Source organism: Temnothorax longispinosus, chromosome 6 (genome assembly GCF_030848805.1).
Source record: "Temnothorax longispinosus isolate EJ_2023e chromosome 6, Tlon_JGU_v1, whole genome shotgun sequence".
NCBI classification, from domain to species: Eukaryota; Metazoa; Arthropoda; class Insecta; order Hymenoptera; family Formicidae; genus Temnothorax; species Temnothorax longispinosus.
Window position 1 is genome coordinate 3,058,577 of NC_092363.1, and position 16,921 is coordinate 3,075,497.

Consider the following 16,921-nt stretch of genomic DNA (forward strand, 5'->3'; position numbering starts at 1 on the left):
GCAGCTTATTGCTTCTTTTCGTTTCAAAGTACAGCACACGATGAGCTCTCATTAGGATCTAGATCCATAATTTATTCTTTGCATTAGGGATTCTCGACGCGATGTATCTGAGGCTTACATTGTATACACGGCTATATTGAAGTATCATAATATCAGGTTTTTGTGTGTTCATTTCTAATCGTTATGGCCATGTTCCTTTACTCTTTCTCTATTTTTCGTTATTATCTGTTAATGCACGGGTATCTTATCGTCGCGTACGCTCTAAGAGCAATGCACCAAGTCCCGATATGTAAATATATAGTGTCCCTCTCCTTCTTCCATCCGCCTCGTCCACATCGTTTCGCTGTGTCAACCCTGCGGATATATCCATCCGCGGACGAAAGGCGTGGATGGGAAGGCTACGGGTGGTCTTTTTCGCGCTCGTCACTCCGGCTGTCGATGACAACCGGTCGTTGGCCGGTTGGATAATTAAGGATCTAACCTGCGAGCGCGCCGCCGAGGGAAAAAGAACGTGCTAAATTGCCGGGGTCCGGGATCTAGGGATGACGCTGCGCGTATACAGCGAAGGCACCCCGAGGCGGTGCAAAACGGGCCCCGTCGACGCGACGTCGTCGCCGATGGTGGCAGGACGGAAAACGCGCATCAGCATGTCGAGAGCCTATGACCGGTTATTCGTTTTCGCGAGGCATAAAAACAGCGTATTAGCGGCGTTAAACGGTCGACGACAAACGGACGAGCGCGCGCTATGGAAGGAAGGCGAAGCTGTCTCACCGTTATTTACGGTTGTAACTCGCGGATTTTGCATAAGCGGCTCGTTGAGCGAGAAAGAGAGATTAGGGTGTCTCGACGCGAGCTTCCTTCATCAAGATCCCGCCTAATTCCTGTTTATATGACACCGGGGCGCGGCCGAGCGCGACACGGAAAGGGAGTCGGAGGTCGAAGAATCGATCTAGCCTTCTTTGTGGGCGATTTAAATGACATTTCGCGCGAAAGGAAATCGGCGTTGGTTGTTTTTGCAATCTTGTCGGATTTCAAATGACGGTCACGGCGGAGAAAACACCGTGCGAAAAGTGTCTTACTGTTTACTTATTCAATCGTGGTCTCGATTGAGTTTCCGTCAGTGCTGGCGACGGTTGACTTAACTCGTGAAAACTGTCGATGGCCGTTCACGTCTTCGACCTTCCTCGAAAGCCGTCAAATTCAAATTAGTATTATCGACCGCCCATGCAGCCGCTTTACACGTTGCTGAATACCGGCGAGTATCCCGGCCTGTCATGCACATGAATGGAGAGACTCAATGCATCTTGGCGCGGATACGCTCCGGTAGACTTAATCAAACGTACACCGGCCGGACAAGAGTTAATTCAACGCTACGGTCGATCGTTTGTCATACACGAAGGACAGAGTCCTCGTCCTCGGAGCGCGCGCGAGCGCGCGGGGGGGTTGAGTTTTACCCGGAGCGGCGCAAAAACGACGTCCGCTGCGAGTAGAGTGGGTGGTCCCGCGTCTCGACGGCTCTCTCGGTGCTCGCGAGCGCCGCGATATCGAGACACCGCCGCTTTGCCAGAGATAGCACCTACGACGAGCAATAAAATCAGTACCGCGGCGGAGCACCGCCCTATACTCTGTCAAGCCCTCTCCTGCCTCTCTCGAGACTATAAACTCATGAATAATACGATGAAGCCGCGATACCATCGGGCCACCGGGTATAAGCGCCGTAGAAGTCGCAAACACAGCGACGGTGCTAACTAATCGGGCGCGGCGGCGGCCGGATTTATCGCTCATCCGCGGAGTTGAATTACCGCTTTGCTTGCGGATTGTCGATCGATTTCGACGCGGCGATCGCATATTCATTATTAGACCGGCGTTATCGTCGAGGTTGCGCTTCGTAGATAGTACGCAGTGCGCCGTAGACGTCGTTCTTTTTTCTCTCTCTCTCTCTTTCCTTCTTTCTTTATACTAGCATAATATTTCACCATCGATCAATCCCGTTTCGATCGTTCGATTTATCGCCTGTCTCGACGCGACAGCGTAAGGTCGCCGCAATTTCATCGAATCCACCCGTTGGTGTATCGCTGAAAATCCGTGACACGATTACGCGACGACGGCGACAACGAGCCAGCACAAGCCCGCGGAGTATCCCGTCCTCGCTTTCGAGACCAGCCGGAGAATTAATTGTCCACGGAAGATATACGACTTCGGCAACGACTTTCTTGATAATAAACAGGTAGCCTGGTAGCTATTCGCACGTCCTACGAACCTCGCGCTCGCGTGGGCCGGTCATTCGTGGATTTTAGAATCGATACGACCTTCGACTGCAGCCGCCGCGCCGCCGACTGCCGGGCACGATTAAGCGGTGCGCCGATAATGCGGTATCTGTGCGCGTAAATTGATAATCGTGCCAAGCGCGCATAAAACCGCTGTTAAAAGTGGTAAAAGTACTTTCCATCCACCGCCGCGTCGTGGCTACATTAGACGACTTCAAAGGAAAAGATAAGAGCTTCTCGAGAGCGATTTTCGCAATATCCTATGCGCCTCTTCTTCTTCTTCTTCTTTTATAAGGGGTACGCGTGTTCTGCTACGTCGGTTATTTAAGATATCCTCGGCATTACATGTTCAAATAGTGATATAAAATATCTACGTTTAAATAATTCATGTTGTATATTTTCCAATCCATTTTGAAATGTATAAAATGTGCTTCGTCGAACTGAAAACTTTATTTTTCGACAGTTGCAGTTGCAACAATTGTGTCTGTCTATCGTATCCATTTAACTGGATTTAACGTAACATGTAAAGGAACTATCTTTTTGAAGGCAGGTATGTACGGTTTGTTGGGCGTTTTGGCTTCCTTAGCGGGAGATTGCTCTTTGGCATCGCGCTTTCGTATATAATCCCGACATCTCCGACCTCTCTTCGATGCCGTACACGTGCGGATCCCACCTCGCTTCCCATTTCGGCATTACACGCCGGAGCTCCTTTGCGCGTGGGATGCCGATGGGCTCGATTTCGGTCGAGCGAACTCAATGAGAGAGAGGAGAGAGAGAGAGAGAGAGAGAGAGAGAGAGATACAATCCGCCGCGGAGTGAGCGCCGCCCGGAGTATCTCGGGACCGCTTGCGAAATCGGAGTGAATCTCTCCGCGAAAACGAGACGAGAACGAGACGGGAGTACGAAGAGGGAATGGTGGATCGAAAGGATTAAGAATGAACGTAACGATAAATTTATCACTGTCTGAGGAAGAAAGAAGTAGCCGACGCTGCATACATATTGGAGTATCGGATCTCGGCAGTGGAAACGGCGTGTCAAATAAGATAGACGCGATTTTGCGATATCGTGCCTTTTCTTAGCGCTTTGCTTCGATCTCGAGAGATTAAATATATACGTAGAATGTAAGAATATGAAATTAGGATATGGGAAAGAAACTCCCGATATTTGAGAAGGATTTAGACAAACGGTATTATCAAAAAAGAGATGAAAACGGAAAATCTCTTTCTTGCAGACGTTGAACATTTTCTTATTGATATATCGATTATCCATATTACATATTTCCTATCTTTCTGGTCCATTAATTCCTTTGTTAGATCGATTTTCATTGGGGGGGGGGGGGAAAGAATTAATCCGTACATTTTTCTTACGAAAACTGCAGTAAAGTTGGATTTGTGAGCCGATGGTGAAATTAATTTCGCTGAGATCTTTATCTTCCACAGATGCGTGCTCCCGTTGCTGCGCTTTTTTTTTTATCGTCGACGTCTGGGAAAGGTATTACCGGCTGTATCGGCTTAATGGTTCCGTCGAGAGGATAAAACGGTATATCGCGCAATTAATCCGAAAGGATCGGCAGAGCGTGTCATAAGAGCTCATAAAGGAAGCATCCTTTCGCGTGTCCCCTCACGCAACAACGAAGCAATAATAAAAGAGATACGAGAGGGAAATCGCGCTGTCAGACCATTATTTTGAGATTAATTAATCTCGAGGAACTAAAAAGCTCGTGCAAATTCTGCATTTGAGTAACGATGAAAAAAGACACGTTCGCGTGAACGCTGCGGAACGTAAGGCGTTAGTTCAATAATGTTGCAATTCCCTTTTCTCGCTTGCCGAAGAGATTAGCTTATTTCCATCGCGCGCGGTCTATCCCATGACTATAGCACGGAGAGAGCGGGGAGCAAAAACGTATCGCTCCGTAGGCGCTCGTAAAATCGGGAAGAATCCTCTCGGAGGCACGCGAGAAGAATCGCGAAACGGCGAAGTAGCCGCCAGAACGATTGAGAGAGAGAAGTAGAGGGAGACGGCGAGGCGGACGCGGACGACGACGAGGGAGACGGAAGGCGACTGAAGGAGAGAGGCGTACAGAAAACGGGTCCACGGCTGGGTGGAGGAACTAGTCTCACCTAGTAGATCGCCCTGTCGCGGTGTGTGCTTTCGCGGGCGGTTGAGAGACGCGAACAAGAGTAGGAGGAGAGAACGTGTGGAGGTTCCCTTCTACGCGACGCGAGAGAGGAGGCGGATAAAAAAGAGAGGCGAGAGAGCACGCACACGTACGCGAGAAACGCGCGCGCGTGGCGGCCGCGGGTGTGTTGTGTGTATGCGTTCACGCGAGCGTTGCACGGTGTGTTTGCACCGGGAGGAAACGCACGTATACGTGCGGCAGAAGGAATCGAGAGAGCCTCGGGCAGAGAGAGACAAAGACGGAGAGAGAAAGGAGGAAGCGAGGGAGACAGGGAGACGGATCGTGTGTATGTACCACCAGAAGAGTGTACCAGGCTACTAGTGTTGTGACGGCGATCGTGCCCACGACTTCTCCGGCGGGCCGGCATCCGCGTTCTATCCGTCTATTCTTCCTTTCCGTCGCGCCCCTCCCCACCCCCCTCCGCCCTGGTCTTTGGCGTCGTGTCGGATTCCCTCCGTCTCTCCTCATTCTCGGGAGCCTTTGTGGTGTTTTCTTCCTCGTCGGGGAGGGACTATCCTACCCTCCTATCCTCCTCCGAGCCTCCGAGCCTCTCTTGCTTCTTTGCCTGAGAAGTTTCTTGCCTCGCTTCCTTTCTCTTCCCTACCTTCGGTGCGATAAGCGTCCTTACTTCCGGGCGAAAAGTGAATTCCTGAAGTGACGAGTTGTCGCCTCGGAGGCGAGCCAGTTTACCATTTTGACATTTATCGAGGGATGTCGTCGGTAAAGTGTGTGCGCGATCAGATCCGGTAACTATACGCGCGTGCGAGTACAGGTGTTCCGGAAATGCGCGCCACGTGCTGTCGCGACAACGTCATCGTTAACGGCCTAGGTACGTATGCGATTTGCATCGCAGTATAGCGAGATTTCTCGCCTCTTTACGAGACCGGCAGACTCTTGTTCGCGGTTAAACGCGTCCTACGATGCGAAATCTCGCCCGCGAAACGACGCATTATCTAGACCTTACGACTTCGGAGACTGACGCCGGCCGCCGCGCGCCGCCGTGACGCGTCGAGTTACAGCAGCCACGTGCTCGCGCTGTATCCGCCTTGCGTGCGGAATCCCTAAGTTTATCACCGCGACTCGTGTCACATCCAGAACGCGTTGTCGCGGATCGTCGGCGCGGAAACATGAGCCGCCGATAGAGATGTCAGACTGACGCCTTCGATTCTAGTTAAATCGCATCTCGCTGTTTCTTTATGCTACACGTTTTTTGTATGTTCTCCGAATTTTACTGAAAAATTTATCAAAGAGAGAAGAGTGTTTTTTTGCTCTCGAAATATATTTGTTTCATTCCGATATTCCTTCTCTCGTGAAAAACCCGAATTGATGATATGATAGCGTTTGCGATAATTTTAAATGAGAAATTAACATTTAGCGTCGTCACGCGCGGCGCCAGTGACGGTATCGCGAAAAATTCGTGGCGAAAAATCGGTTCTCCCTGTCTCCCTCCTTCGCGTCTAAAGGTAAACGCGACTAAAAGGTTTGGTAACGGTTAACCGCGACGCGGATGATCGAGCGGATTCGCTCGGAAACTTAACAGGTTCCAGGCCAGGCTTTTTACGCGGCTGATTCGCCGCGCGGAAAAATCTCCGGCGCGGCGCCGTCAACGGCCTCGTTTATCTCGCGTCAGACGAGAGGATAAAAATTGCGCGGCGCCGGTAGTCGGGCGGATGGTCCTCTCCGTGCCGTGGATTTCATCGCGGCGCGCCGAAGTACCGCGCGAAAAAATAATGCTGTCCATAAATCTCGGCGCGGGATTACGTAAAACGACGTCAGTCTTAAAACCGCGGCCTGGCCGGTGCGCTCCGTAATAAGCGGCTGCGAATTTTCCGACGCCGACGGGGGAATCCGCGGGCGATAGGACTTCCATCGAAAACGACGTTTCAAGCTCGAATGCTGATTCACTTACGATACGTGTGAACATTTTCAGCTTTTTATACGAAGCATTAAAATATACCGACGTATATTGTGTCTGCGATTCATCCGATTAATCCTCGCAGCTGGTAGCGCTTTTTCACGATAACGTTTCAAGTTTTTTCCGTGACCGTGTTTCATAGAAAATGAAACGCACAAATGTTATTAGAAAAATCGCTAATAATTAGATACGCGAGGCGCAATACGTTATCGTCGGAAAGGCTGCCGGGCGTTTAATTTCCATACATTGCGATCCGATTCGACTTGCACGCCTCATGTCTGTCAACTTCCATTTGTCATCGGACAAATTAATAATTTTCTGCGAATGACAACAACGACGTGTATATCGTTGACGGTTATCCGCAAAGTTGCCCGACTTGTTTTTCTATGCGACAGAAAGCGTCGCCGGAGGAAACGTGTCGCGCGTTTATGGATCATCTGCGATTTTACATTAACGCACGCACGCTTAATGAAGCGAACGCCGTATATTCATCAATCGACACGCCCGCGCGTCGGATAATCACGCGTTCTCAATCGATCGTAGCTACAAATCGTATATAGCAGCGCTCCAAATGACACATACTTAATGAATAAGTTTCGAGACTGAATCGGTGATCACCGTATAAATCAACGAGCATTTTTATCACGTAACGACCGTTCTGAAAATCGTCCCGTTGTTCTTAAATAAACTGATCCCGCGAATTAAAAACCTCGTAGCTACTCATGATCCAATTAACCGCGCGCATACGTAATTCTCAATCTCCCAAACCGGCGCGGAGAACGCGTATTAATTAATCGAAATGGGTCAGCATTATTTGCCGAATGAAAGCCCGCTATTTACGCATCGTATACCTTTCTTACAAAGTGCCGGATGCAGAAAAATGGACTCACTCTTACGTCATTATGTTGTTACACGTATCACGATAATGATAACCCGATGGCGATGCGGTACGTCAGCGCATTCGAGGAGAGTTGCATATCAAATCGAAAGTCAACAAATTACGCTGCAGTTAATGAGAGACTTGTTTCGACTCTCCGAAGAGAGCCACGTAATTATTAAATCGTTAAGGAGGGCTATACACGGACAGGTACATCGCTTCTCACGATCGCACGAGGATGATTCGCTGATGCTTTAAGTTATATCGTTAGCGCCGAGCTCGTGTTTCGCAATGCTTTTTATTAAAACTTCGTAGTTTTTAATTAAAAAAAATTATTTAGAAATTACTTGCAGACGAGATTTTTCAAAAAATTCAGTTAACAGATAATTCTTACATTTACATATTTGGATAATTGTTTACGGCACTCTTCAGATAAAATATTTATATAAATATATATAAGTTATTAATTTAAATATTCTGTGAGAGATTACAAAATAATGTTATTCAATTTTATATGAGTGTCTAACAAAAAACTCTTTACATGCTTTTACATGCTATTTCAGCTTCAAAGCGATAATACAGATTCAGAAAATATTTTTATCGCTGTCGTATGAATAAAAGTATGAATAAAGATATAACGGATAAAAAAGTTAAATCACATCCTTTGTATAAATAAAGAAAGTACCTCATAATGTTGAAAAATGCAGCGTGATAATATGTGATAATTATGTCATTTTATTTATAATTACTTTTACTTAACTTACGCGAAAGACATTACTGTAAAAACTTCCTGTACTTACTGTAAAAGCATCTCGTTTAAATAAGCTAATGTAAAGTTACAGTACCATGAATTTTTCGTATTTCCTACATTTTTATCTCGATCGTCGCATTTGCGCTCTTAATTAAGAGTCACGCGCGCATTAATTTTACCTTAACAATTATATCGTGTATTATTCGAGCATATTTGCAGTTTACATAGACCGATTTTATTTTATAAATAAACATAGAAATCTTTTCATAATTTCATTGTGTAAATAGTACAAGATTACGTTCTGTGAGACTTCAAAATTAATTTCCTTTATTTAACTTAACAATTTTTCTTTTATAAATTGCCGTGCTTTGGAAATTAAATGTATACAGTACTCTCAGATTGTCCCATTATTGCAAAGCGTATTATGGACAGTTATTATTATCATACATTGAAAAGCACCTGTAATACTCCAATAATCCAAATTTCTTAATTCTTTGAGTTTTGAATACGCGATCTACTTTTCCTATAAAAAATATAGTAATATTTTGAAAGCCCGCGTAATGTGAAATCCAATGAATGTACACGATTAATTTAGAGGAATAAATACAATCTTCTTACAGTATTCCGATCCATTACTCGGCAAACAAGGAACGTATCTTTTTACGAGCGCAGCTTTGTTTTCCGAGTAAGCCGAGTAAGTCATATATAAATATTTTACATACCGGCGATACCTTCACTGACAATCCATTTATGTTGATCGATATATTGTTAGAAAACTTTAATGACATAAATTGCACATTCACGCGAAACCGCTGGATTGCGGTATTACACGCATAAATATCTCCGCGCGCATTCTTATTCTGTGTAAAATACGAGTAAAATATCGCAATGCGAAGCGTATACGCGATAGCTGCCGCACGGATAGAAATTTATTATGTGGCCGCTTAATTTATTACCCGAGCTTGAGGCTTACAAAAAAAAATGTATTGCGGATTTAATAACTCGATAACTCGGAATACATAGGCATAATTATGATAGTATCTATAAGCAAGGAAGATTTTTCTTAAATAATCGGATTACGAAAATGGATCGTGATAACATTATGATGATTTTAATATTATCCATGGTAACGGCGAAGATTTTGTGTAACAGAACTTTCCTCCAGCTAATCGATATATTAATTAAGCTTTCTTCGTTTATTGTTATAAACGAGAGAGCGGTTAATGTAAACGCATGTAATTCGAGAACCGACAAGCGCACAGCACTTGAAAAGCGTAAGATTAATGAGTCTCATAGTCGGCGGCATTTTTTGCAGCACGAACTGGAAAACTGTTCATGTTAAAAAAAAAAGTACTTACACGAACTCGTATAACAATCGTGAGATTATTCGGCTTCACGTAATTCGAAGTCGCTCACTAAGCGTGGGTTGTCATATTAATTATGTCGAGGTTTAAAATTTCAACGGCAGTAAACGTCGATACGCCTGTAGGAATTAATCCCACTCGAGCAACTTCAGAATTTATTTATTCGCTTTCTCATTGCCTTTTCGCGAGCTTCGATATCTTCACGTGCGATTACCTATGTGTTCCAACAGCTACCGAGATGCCTCTCACTTCGTTTATTTTCGTAGTTGAGTTTTTTTCCTCTTTCCTACGAGGAAATAAAATGTTTATCCAAGATGCAATGAAGCCGCCCACTTCCGGCTGAGCATCAATTAGAGACATATGTAAGGGCCGCGCGCGGAATGCGTGTTTACTCTCGTCATAGATTCACATCGTCCTCTAATGACACTCGTGCCGTTAATCTACACCGATGTTCTCATCCCGGCGTATTACAGGTGCGACAACTCAATCGAGATGACGCGAGACGCTTTAAAACCTACGCCCTGCTTATTAATATTCCGCGGTGGTACCGTAAGTGGTTACATCTGTTACTGACACGGCATACAATCGAGTCGAGCAATATATACGGCTATACGCGGATGCTTGTAATTTGCACATCGCAAACGTGTGCGCTTACTTCGAAAATAGGGGCGAATTCGAAACGGCGTCAATTAACACTTTAAATGCCATGCGCTCGTAACTCCGAGACACACGAGTTGTAATGTTATTTATACAGCGTCATATCTGTTTGTCATCATAATTCTCTTGTATATTTTTACGGACCGGCGATGGTACAATTTCGTTGCGCATACTAATTTTAAGATAACACTATAAAACTCGAAATATTTTTTTTATTTTTCATAATGTGATAGAATATCATTATAGAAGATGTGGATTTAAACACATTCACGAATATTCTCTCGCCTCTCAAAATAAATTTGACGTAACTTTCATCGCTACTCCCTTCAACGACTCAATTGTTAAAATGTATTTTGATTTCCTTCTTCCATCCAATATCGATGGATTAAAAACGATATCGACAAATATTTATCGACATTTCCGTCAACTTCCACGCTCGCTTATACACGCAAAGCTTATTTGCGTTCTACGACAGATACGCGCGGAACTAATTACCAATTCCGCGTCGCATTAATGAACTCGTTTTGACTTTCTCCCACCCGACTTATCATCCCGGCTACGAACCTCTCCTGCGCTTTCATAGAGCATCGGGTCTAGTTTCTATGTGGAAGTACTTGAGAAGAACACAAGCTACTCGTGCGGATTAAACCGACGTGCAGCTTATGCGATATCACAACATTCGTGTACCTCGCCGAGAATATATTACGAAGCCCGGAGTAGTTGATATTAATTAACCAGTTATTGAAAAAACTATTTTATATATATATATGTATATATATATATGAGCCATTTCTTTGCCGCAAAATAATCTTCCCGAACGCGTCATGTTCGCGTGAACGATATATCGATTGAAAATTAGAATGCGCCGACGTTTATAGTTCTTAAAAAGGGATAAATCTGCGATGCACGATGCAAATGACGTTCTCCGCACGTGGTCGAGATTACAATCGCGATTAAGCATAATTTTAAAATTTCTGATAAACGCTCATCGACAGCGTTATCGTTCAGCTTGTCTTACCGTGAGACGCCGCGAGCTATGATTCTATTGTCAGCGAAAGAGTCATCTCCCGAGACGAGCGCTGTCTTTAGCTTGGATAGAAGAATCCAGTAGCTTGTCGAGCTCGATCATCGGCACGGTATGGTTGAACGAATTCCAATTATCGTAACTACGGACCGTCGCCGCGTCGCGCCACGGAACGGCCCTGAAACAGCTCGACGCGCACGAGAAAATTGTATGAGACACGTTATATCCGAACATGAGCTTGGCATGTAAAAAATCTAGGACGAAACTGATTTTCTATCCCATTCTCTCGTTGACGGAACTTTTTATCCGGAGGAACGGACGCAGGTGAAAATATTTCACCCCTTTCATTCTTTCAGAAAGAAAGAGAGAGAGAGAGAAAGAGGGAAAAGTCTCGTTTCGACCCTTAGAATTTTTCCCCCGTACCCGTCAAAAGAGAGAGCTTAAGTACTTTTCGTAAATTATCGTTCTACGCTTCGCGCCGCCGGCGAAACATACTTCGAGCTCAACAAAGCCTTAATTCGTAATCTTAAATCGCGGAAGTGACCCAATTGCTGCGTGATGAGAGGATTTAACGAGAAACTCATGTTGCGGTTGCGCGACGTGTGTGTTCCAGAATAAAGGGGGAACATCATCGGCAGACATCAAGGAGATCGCGTTTCGTTAGCGAGAAGCACGTTCGATTCAGTGCCAATCATGCGGTGTCTATTCATGCTCCAGATTCTAATCGCCGTGGTGCAGCACAACCTCCAGGCTCGGCAACGGCTGCCTAACGTCAGAGGTAAGTTTCATACAAATACGTTATTTGATACTATTTCTCGTACTAACGTATAATACTTCTCATACTAATTATATAATTCACGGATGACATTATATGATTATTTTGATTTAATTGCAAAAAAAAAAAAAGAAATAGAAAAACGATGCTGAGCTCGATATAGATTCTCCTCTCCTCACCATCGAGAAGATCCCTTCCGCGAGTTTTTAGTCCGGATAAGAAATTTGCGATCTCTAAAACCGCGAAATCGGGTATACTTGATTCGCGCGTAACCTCGCGTCCACTTTCTCGAGTTTCTTCGACTCGCATGAAAACTGGCCGCGGCGGGTTCTCGAGCAAAAGCCTTACCATTGCGGGACGCGCTCCTATTAAGAGCACGAATAGAAGAACGAGTCGTACATACAATGCAGGCGCGGCGCGGCGGCGTCGGATTTTGCAAGCGGCGAAGGAGGCAAAAGGAATCCACAGAAAGAATCGCGCGCGGACGCGCAATTCCTCCGGGTGAGACCGTCGCAGGATGTGTCGTAAAATGCTAATTCGCGCGACTTATTTATACATCGGGACACCTTAGTGGCTGTTAAAGGCTCTCATGCTGATTTTTAATTATGTCGATAAATATTTCGAGTGTGTTGCGCGCGGTAGAGTGACTCGGACAAGTTACTCGGAATCGTAATTGACTGTCATCCGCTACTGCCTGCGGTACGGCATGAATATTGTACACGGTTTCGACGTTGCCGCGCCGCAGTGATTTCGCTGATCTTATCGGGGGATATCGGCCGGCGCGAATCCGTCGGCTGGCGTACGGCCAATCGACATAACTTTTAGCGCTGCTTTTGACGTGCTGTAGTACCGCGGCGAGAAATGCTGATCCCGCGAGACTGCACGGTCGGATGCTCGCGGCGATGCTCGCGGAGTTTATGTCAGCGCCCTTCGGGCAATTCGAAACTACATACTGCTGAGCGTATAAAGAAATTAGTATTATTATCGATGAGTCCTCAGACTTGGATTTTATTGTAAATACACGCGAATGAATACACATTTATTCGCAACAGTGGTAACGTAATGATTGGCGCAAAATGAATTTCTCTTCTCGTGTCCACGGCGCGGCGTCGAGGATCAAACGTATTTTAACTTCAAATCACGCAGATAGAAATCGATGGCCTTCGTCTGGAATATCTTAAGCGCCATTTACGCCATTGTACTTATTTCAAATCGTTTGTCAACTGTGCATCCAGGGACGACAAGTCGGAGTGATGGATGCATCCTTCTTCTTCGGTTTCGGTTCTTCGTCTCGAATGTACATTCGACCGACAGAGAAAACCCTTTCATCGCGAGTCACTTCGTTAACATCGGGCGCTCACGTTGGAGATAGTGTAGTCTTCCCGATGTAGCGACCGACGCGACGCACGAAGACGAATTTCACAAACGACGAGCGGTGAAATAAAAGAAGATAAATTTCATGGACGAAGTAACGAAATATAAAAAGCGTCTGCGAGCTTCGGAAGACAATGTAAAGAGAAACGGTCTCGGGGACTCGACGTCACGACGAGCGGGTTGGCGTCGCATTGAAATTTCGCAGGCGGAGGACGCGCATGGGACGTCCTTTTCAATGTAGATCGCCGTCGTCGGTAGCGTCTCTTAATGAGCCTGGCCGCTGGTAAATATTTATTTGTTCCGTGGGCGAGAGGGAAACAATGCGCGAGACGTCAAATTATCGGCGACTGAGAGAAAGGGAGAGACGTGACGGACGAGCCGTTTCGAAATTACCCTCTCGTTAGGGGGTAGTTATTATGATCAGGGAAAATTACATACCGCGCGCTCTCGCGGGGGGACCTGTTTACCGAACGCCGCGCCGTGGCCCGAAACCCCCGAGCCCTGGGTAACTGACACAGGTAATTTATCCGGCTCGCGATAACCACCGGCGTCTCTCTTTGGTGATTGCGGAATTATTAACTCGCCCGAGGTAACGTAATGACGAGACATTAGTGCGATTTGCGCCCCGTCGCGCCGATTGCCTTTCTTCCGATTCTCTTTCTCTCAATCTTTCTCTCTCAATTTGAGAAATTAACGGCCGGCGCAAAAGAAATTATTATCTCGCCCGTAATCGTTTCCGACGAAGCGAGGAGTCCCGGAATCGGCGAGAGATAAATTTATCGAATCGAGGTAAAACGGCGGACATAACGTTGCCGCAATAAAGCGGGAAAGCTGTGTTTCACGGCGAGTCGTAGAGCCGCCCGTAATCAACTTGAGAGCGTTTCCCCCAAAGTATCCCGAGTGTGTTTGCCAACCCTATAAAGATCACTCACGAAAATGACGTATGTCTTCTCAATTTGCCGCTTCTGTCTTTGCCTGTGTACGTCAGGTCGTGGCCGCTGGATGCAATCACCAATCAATTTTTCGATTGAAAACATCGGTCTCGTCCCTATCCACCAATTTAGAGCAGTATGGGCTACCGTTTCAAATTGGTTTCCTCGGGATTGAATGGCATCACAAAATCGTTTAGACAAAACCGATTGGAATATGTATAATTGTTCGGAATAACCCAATTTAAATGTCAGCTACGCGCGTTACAAATCCCAGCCCAACATTTTTGATACTGGGTGAACGATACCTACAGGAATTTCTGCCAGATCAAAAATTGCATTATAACCCAACGGGATGCGGGTACATAATATCCTGATCAAATAGATAATTGGTAAGTAAAATAAAAAGAAATAAACGTGCGGCAATTGGAAAAATCTTATATTTTCAGTATACGTAAAGTAAAATTCACTCGGTGAGCGAAGCGAAAATATCGTGTTCCCGAAACATTTTGCGTGGCAATCAAGAACGTCGTACCCTTTTTATCTTCCGGCGGCAATTACGGATCTGCGATGGCGCCAAGCATCCGCAAAATCAATGACGGGACGGAGAGGAGCGTCTGAGCGTGGCGGAGCCGGAGCCGCGCTTGTTGTGTCCGTAAAACCAACACGACGAGTCGCCCATTCATGGCTCGAACACGCTGAAAAATCACCCGTTCGTTCCCCGCATAAATACGCGACGGCCCGGCCGAACAGCGTAGGCGTTCCGCGCGTATATCCGTGGCGCGGCATATTATAGTAGGTATACGCGCGCAAGAGCACGCGAGAGTGCACAGCGGCATCGCATCCGCACGCACCTGCATAAAGATACACGCACAGAGACACGCATACGGGCGCGGGCGATCGCGTGGGCAAACGCTGTCAATGGACCCCGGCACCTCTCCCGCGCGCGAGATTTCTTTTTCCCTCGTCCTCTCTTCGGCGGGTTTTGAGTCTGGACCGGACGCCGGAGTGCCGCAACCGTGAGAAATGAAAGGCGAGCCGCGTAGGCACGTCGAGAAATGTGCAAAATCCAAAAAACGTTACAAAGTAAGTCCACGCCGCGCCGCGTCGCGTAGGCACGTCGATGACGACGATCCCCGATATCGCCTTCGATTTATCTTCGATGTTTCGAATGTTGCAGCGTTGTTCGATCTGGCTATTCGGATGTCCCGAATATCTTTAATAGCCGATTCGTAGATTTGCATAATTTGCGTCGAAGAAGAAGCATATAATAATACATGCAATGAAATAAATTTTAAATAAAAACAAATACGAGAAACGAGAGAGAACACGCAAATAGAGACGTGGAAGTACGAAAATATTGTTTCTTTTATCACGTTTATGATAATGATGTTTTTAGCTCGCAGTAGATATAAACTTGAAACTTGTAAAACTTAAAATCTTTTTTCGAATTGATATAAAAGTATAAAAATAGTCTAAAAACATTGCGCTTCATTAACATCGAATTTAAAGGTCAGCACAACGATTGGTTTTTTTTAGGTGTAAATTTCGCGACCAGTTCTTTTTTTTCTTACCAGTTTCTTGTCTACGATATTCTACGTTGTAAATATATGAAAAAGGTCAGCCGTGTCGAATCCCTTGCCGTAATACCCCACGCGTGCCCCCCTTTTAGCTCCGTTAAACGTTTGCGTTATAAATCATAAGGATCGTGTATGTATACCAACAAGAGAAAGATTCAATGGGCAATACGTAACGCAAACATTGCCTCCCAACCGGCCACTGTGACAGGTACAGCGACGACTCCGCTTGCGACTTAACGCGATATTGTGCCCAGATGCGTTAGGTGCATCTATCTCTCCGCGAGATAATAAATTGCAAACATAACCAGCCATTTACCTGAGTACGCTTATTCACCGTTGGCCGCATGTTACACGGACGTGCCGCCTTATCTCAGTAACCATTTCTGCGGAACAAGAACTCCGAGGAGATATATATTTCTCTCAAGAACCGCCACACCGGCTTCGTTGATACAGTGCATGGCGCATCGTATAAGAATCCGGATATTTTCCGTAATCTGCCGTATTTGTTGCCCTTTATCTAAATCCACGAGCCGCGAGCGACAGCTCCGCGATAACAAAGATCTAGTTTACGAAGGAATAAAATTTTATATGGCCGATTAAAGGCCGCCGGGAAGCATCGATTTACGATTTACTCCGCGCCGGGCGCAGTATCCACTCGTGCTACTTGACGATCTCATAAATAGAAACGAACACGCTTCAGAGAGAGGGAGAGAGAGAGAAGAAGAAAAAGAGACAGAGAGAGTAAGACGAGGAACGCTAAGCTCAATCAACACTTTGCTTCCGGTGAAAATTCATTCGCGTCACGTACGCGCACTGTCTAAAGTCTTAAATTAAATCCGCCATGCGTAAAATTGCGGGCGTGACTGTTAATTCATCTCCTTGCATATCTTGCGCGAGGGCGAAATACGACGCCGGCAGTTTGTAGTGGTGCCGAGCTGGAATCGCGCGCCGTACAGTCTATTCCCCGAGGTGTGCGGAAGAGGACACATCGTCGTCGACGAGCAAACTCGAGTGTGCCATCGGCACGTGAGAAATTTCCCCACGCCGCGCCGTTCCGACACTCGACGTCGCCGTCACTTATCGAACGTGTAAACTACCTGCCACTGTGTCTTCCAGCCGGGACAGTGCAATAACGGACTTCAACCGATTTCCCTGGGGCCACCGAGTTACGATATCTCTCACGGTGGAAACGATGAAGCCCTCCACGAGAGCTCCTCGAAGACGAAAGC

At 46.1% G+C, this 16,921-nt stretch overlaps 1 protein-coding gene across 3 annotated transcripts in view; it reads left to right on the forward strand.

Annotated features, from left to right (window-relative positions):
- The window catches only part of LOC139814073 (A disintegrin and metalloproteinase with thrombospondin motifs 7), a 62,097-nt gene that overhangs the window by 15,335 nt on the left and 29,841 nt on the right, over window positions 1-16,921 (forward strand). For 2 of the 3 annotated variants that reach the window (XM_071780035.1, XM_071780038.1), the window contains exons 1-2: window positions 4,243-5,275; window positions 11,648-11,812. In XM_071780035.1, the coding sequence (XP_071636136.1) occupies window positions 11,728-11,812 (85 nt within the window). In that variant the 5' untranslated portion in view covers window positions 4,243-5,275; window positions 11,648-11,727. Of the gene's footprint in view, window positions 1-4,242; window positions 5,276-11,647; window positions 11,813-16,921 lie in introns of those variants that run through there. The other variant, XM_071780037.1, reaches the window with a different exon arrangement.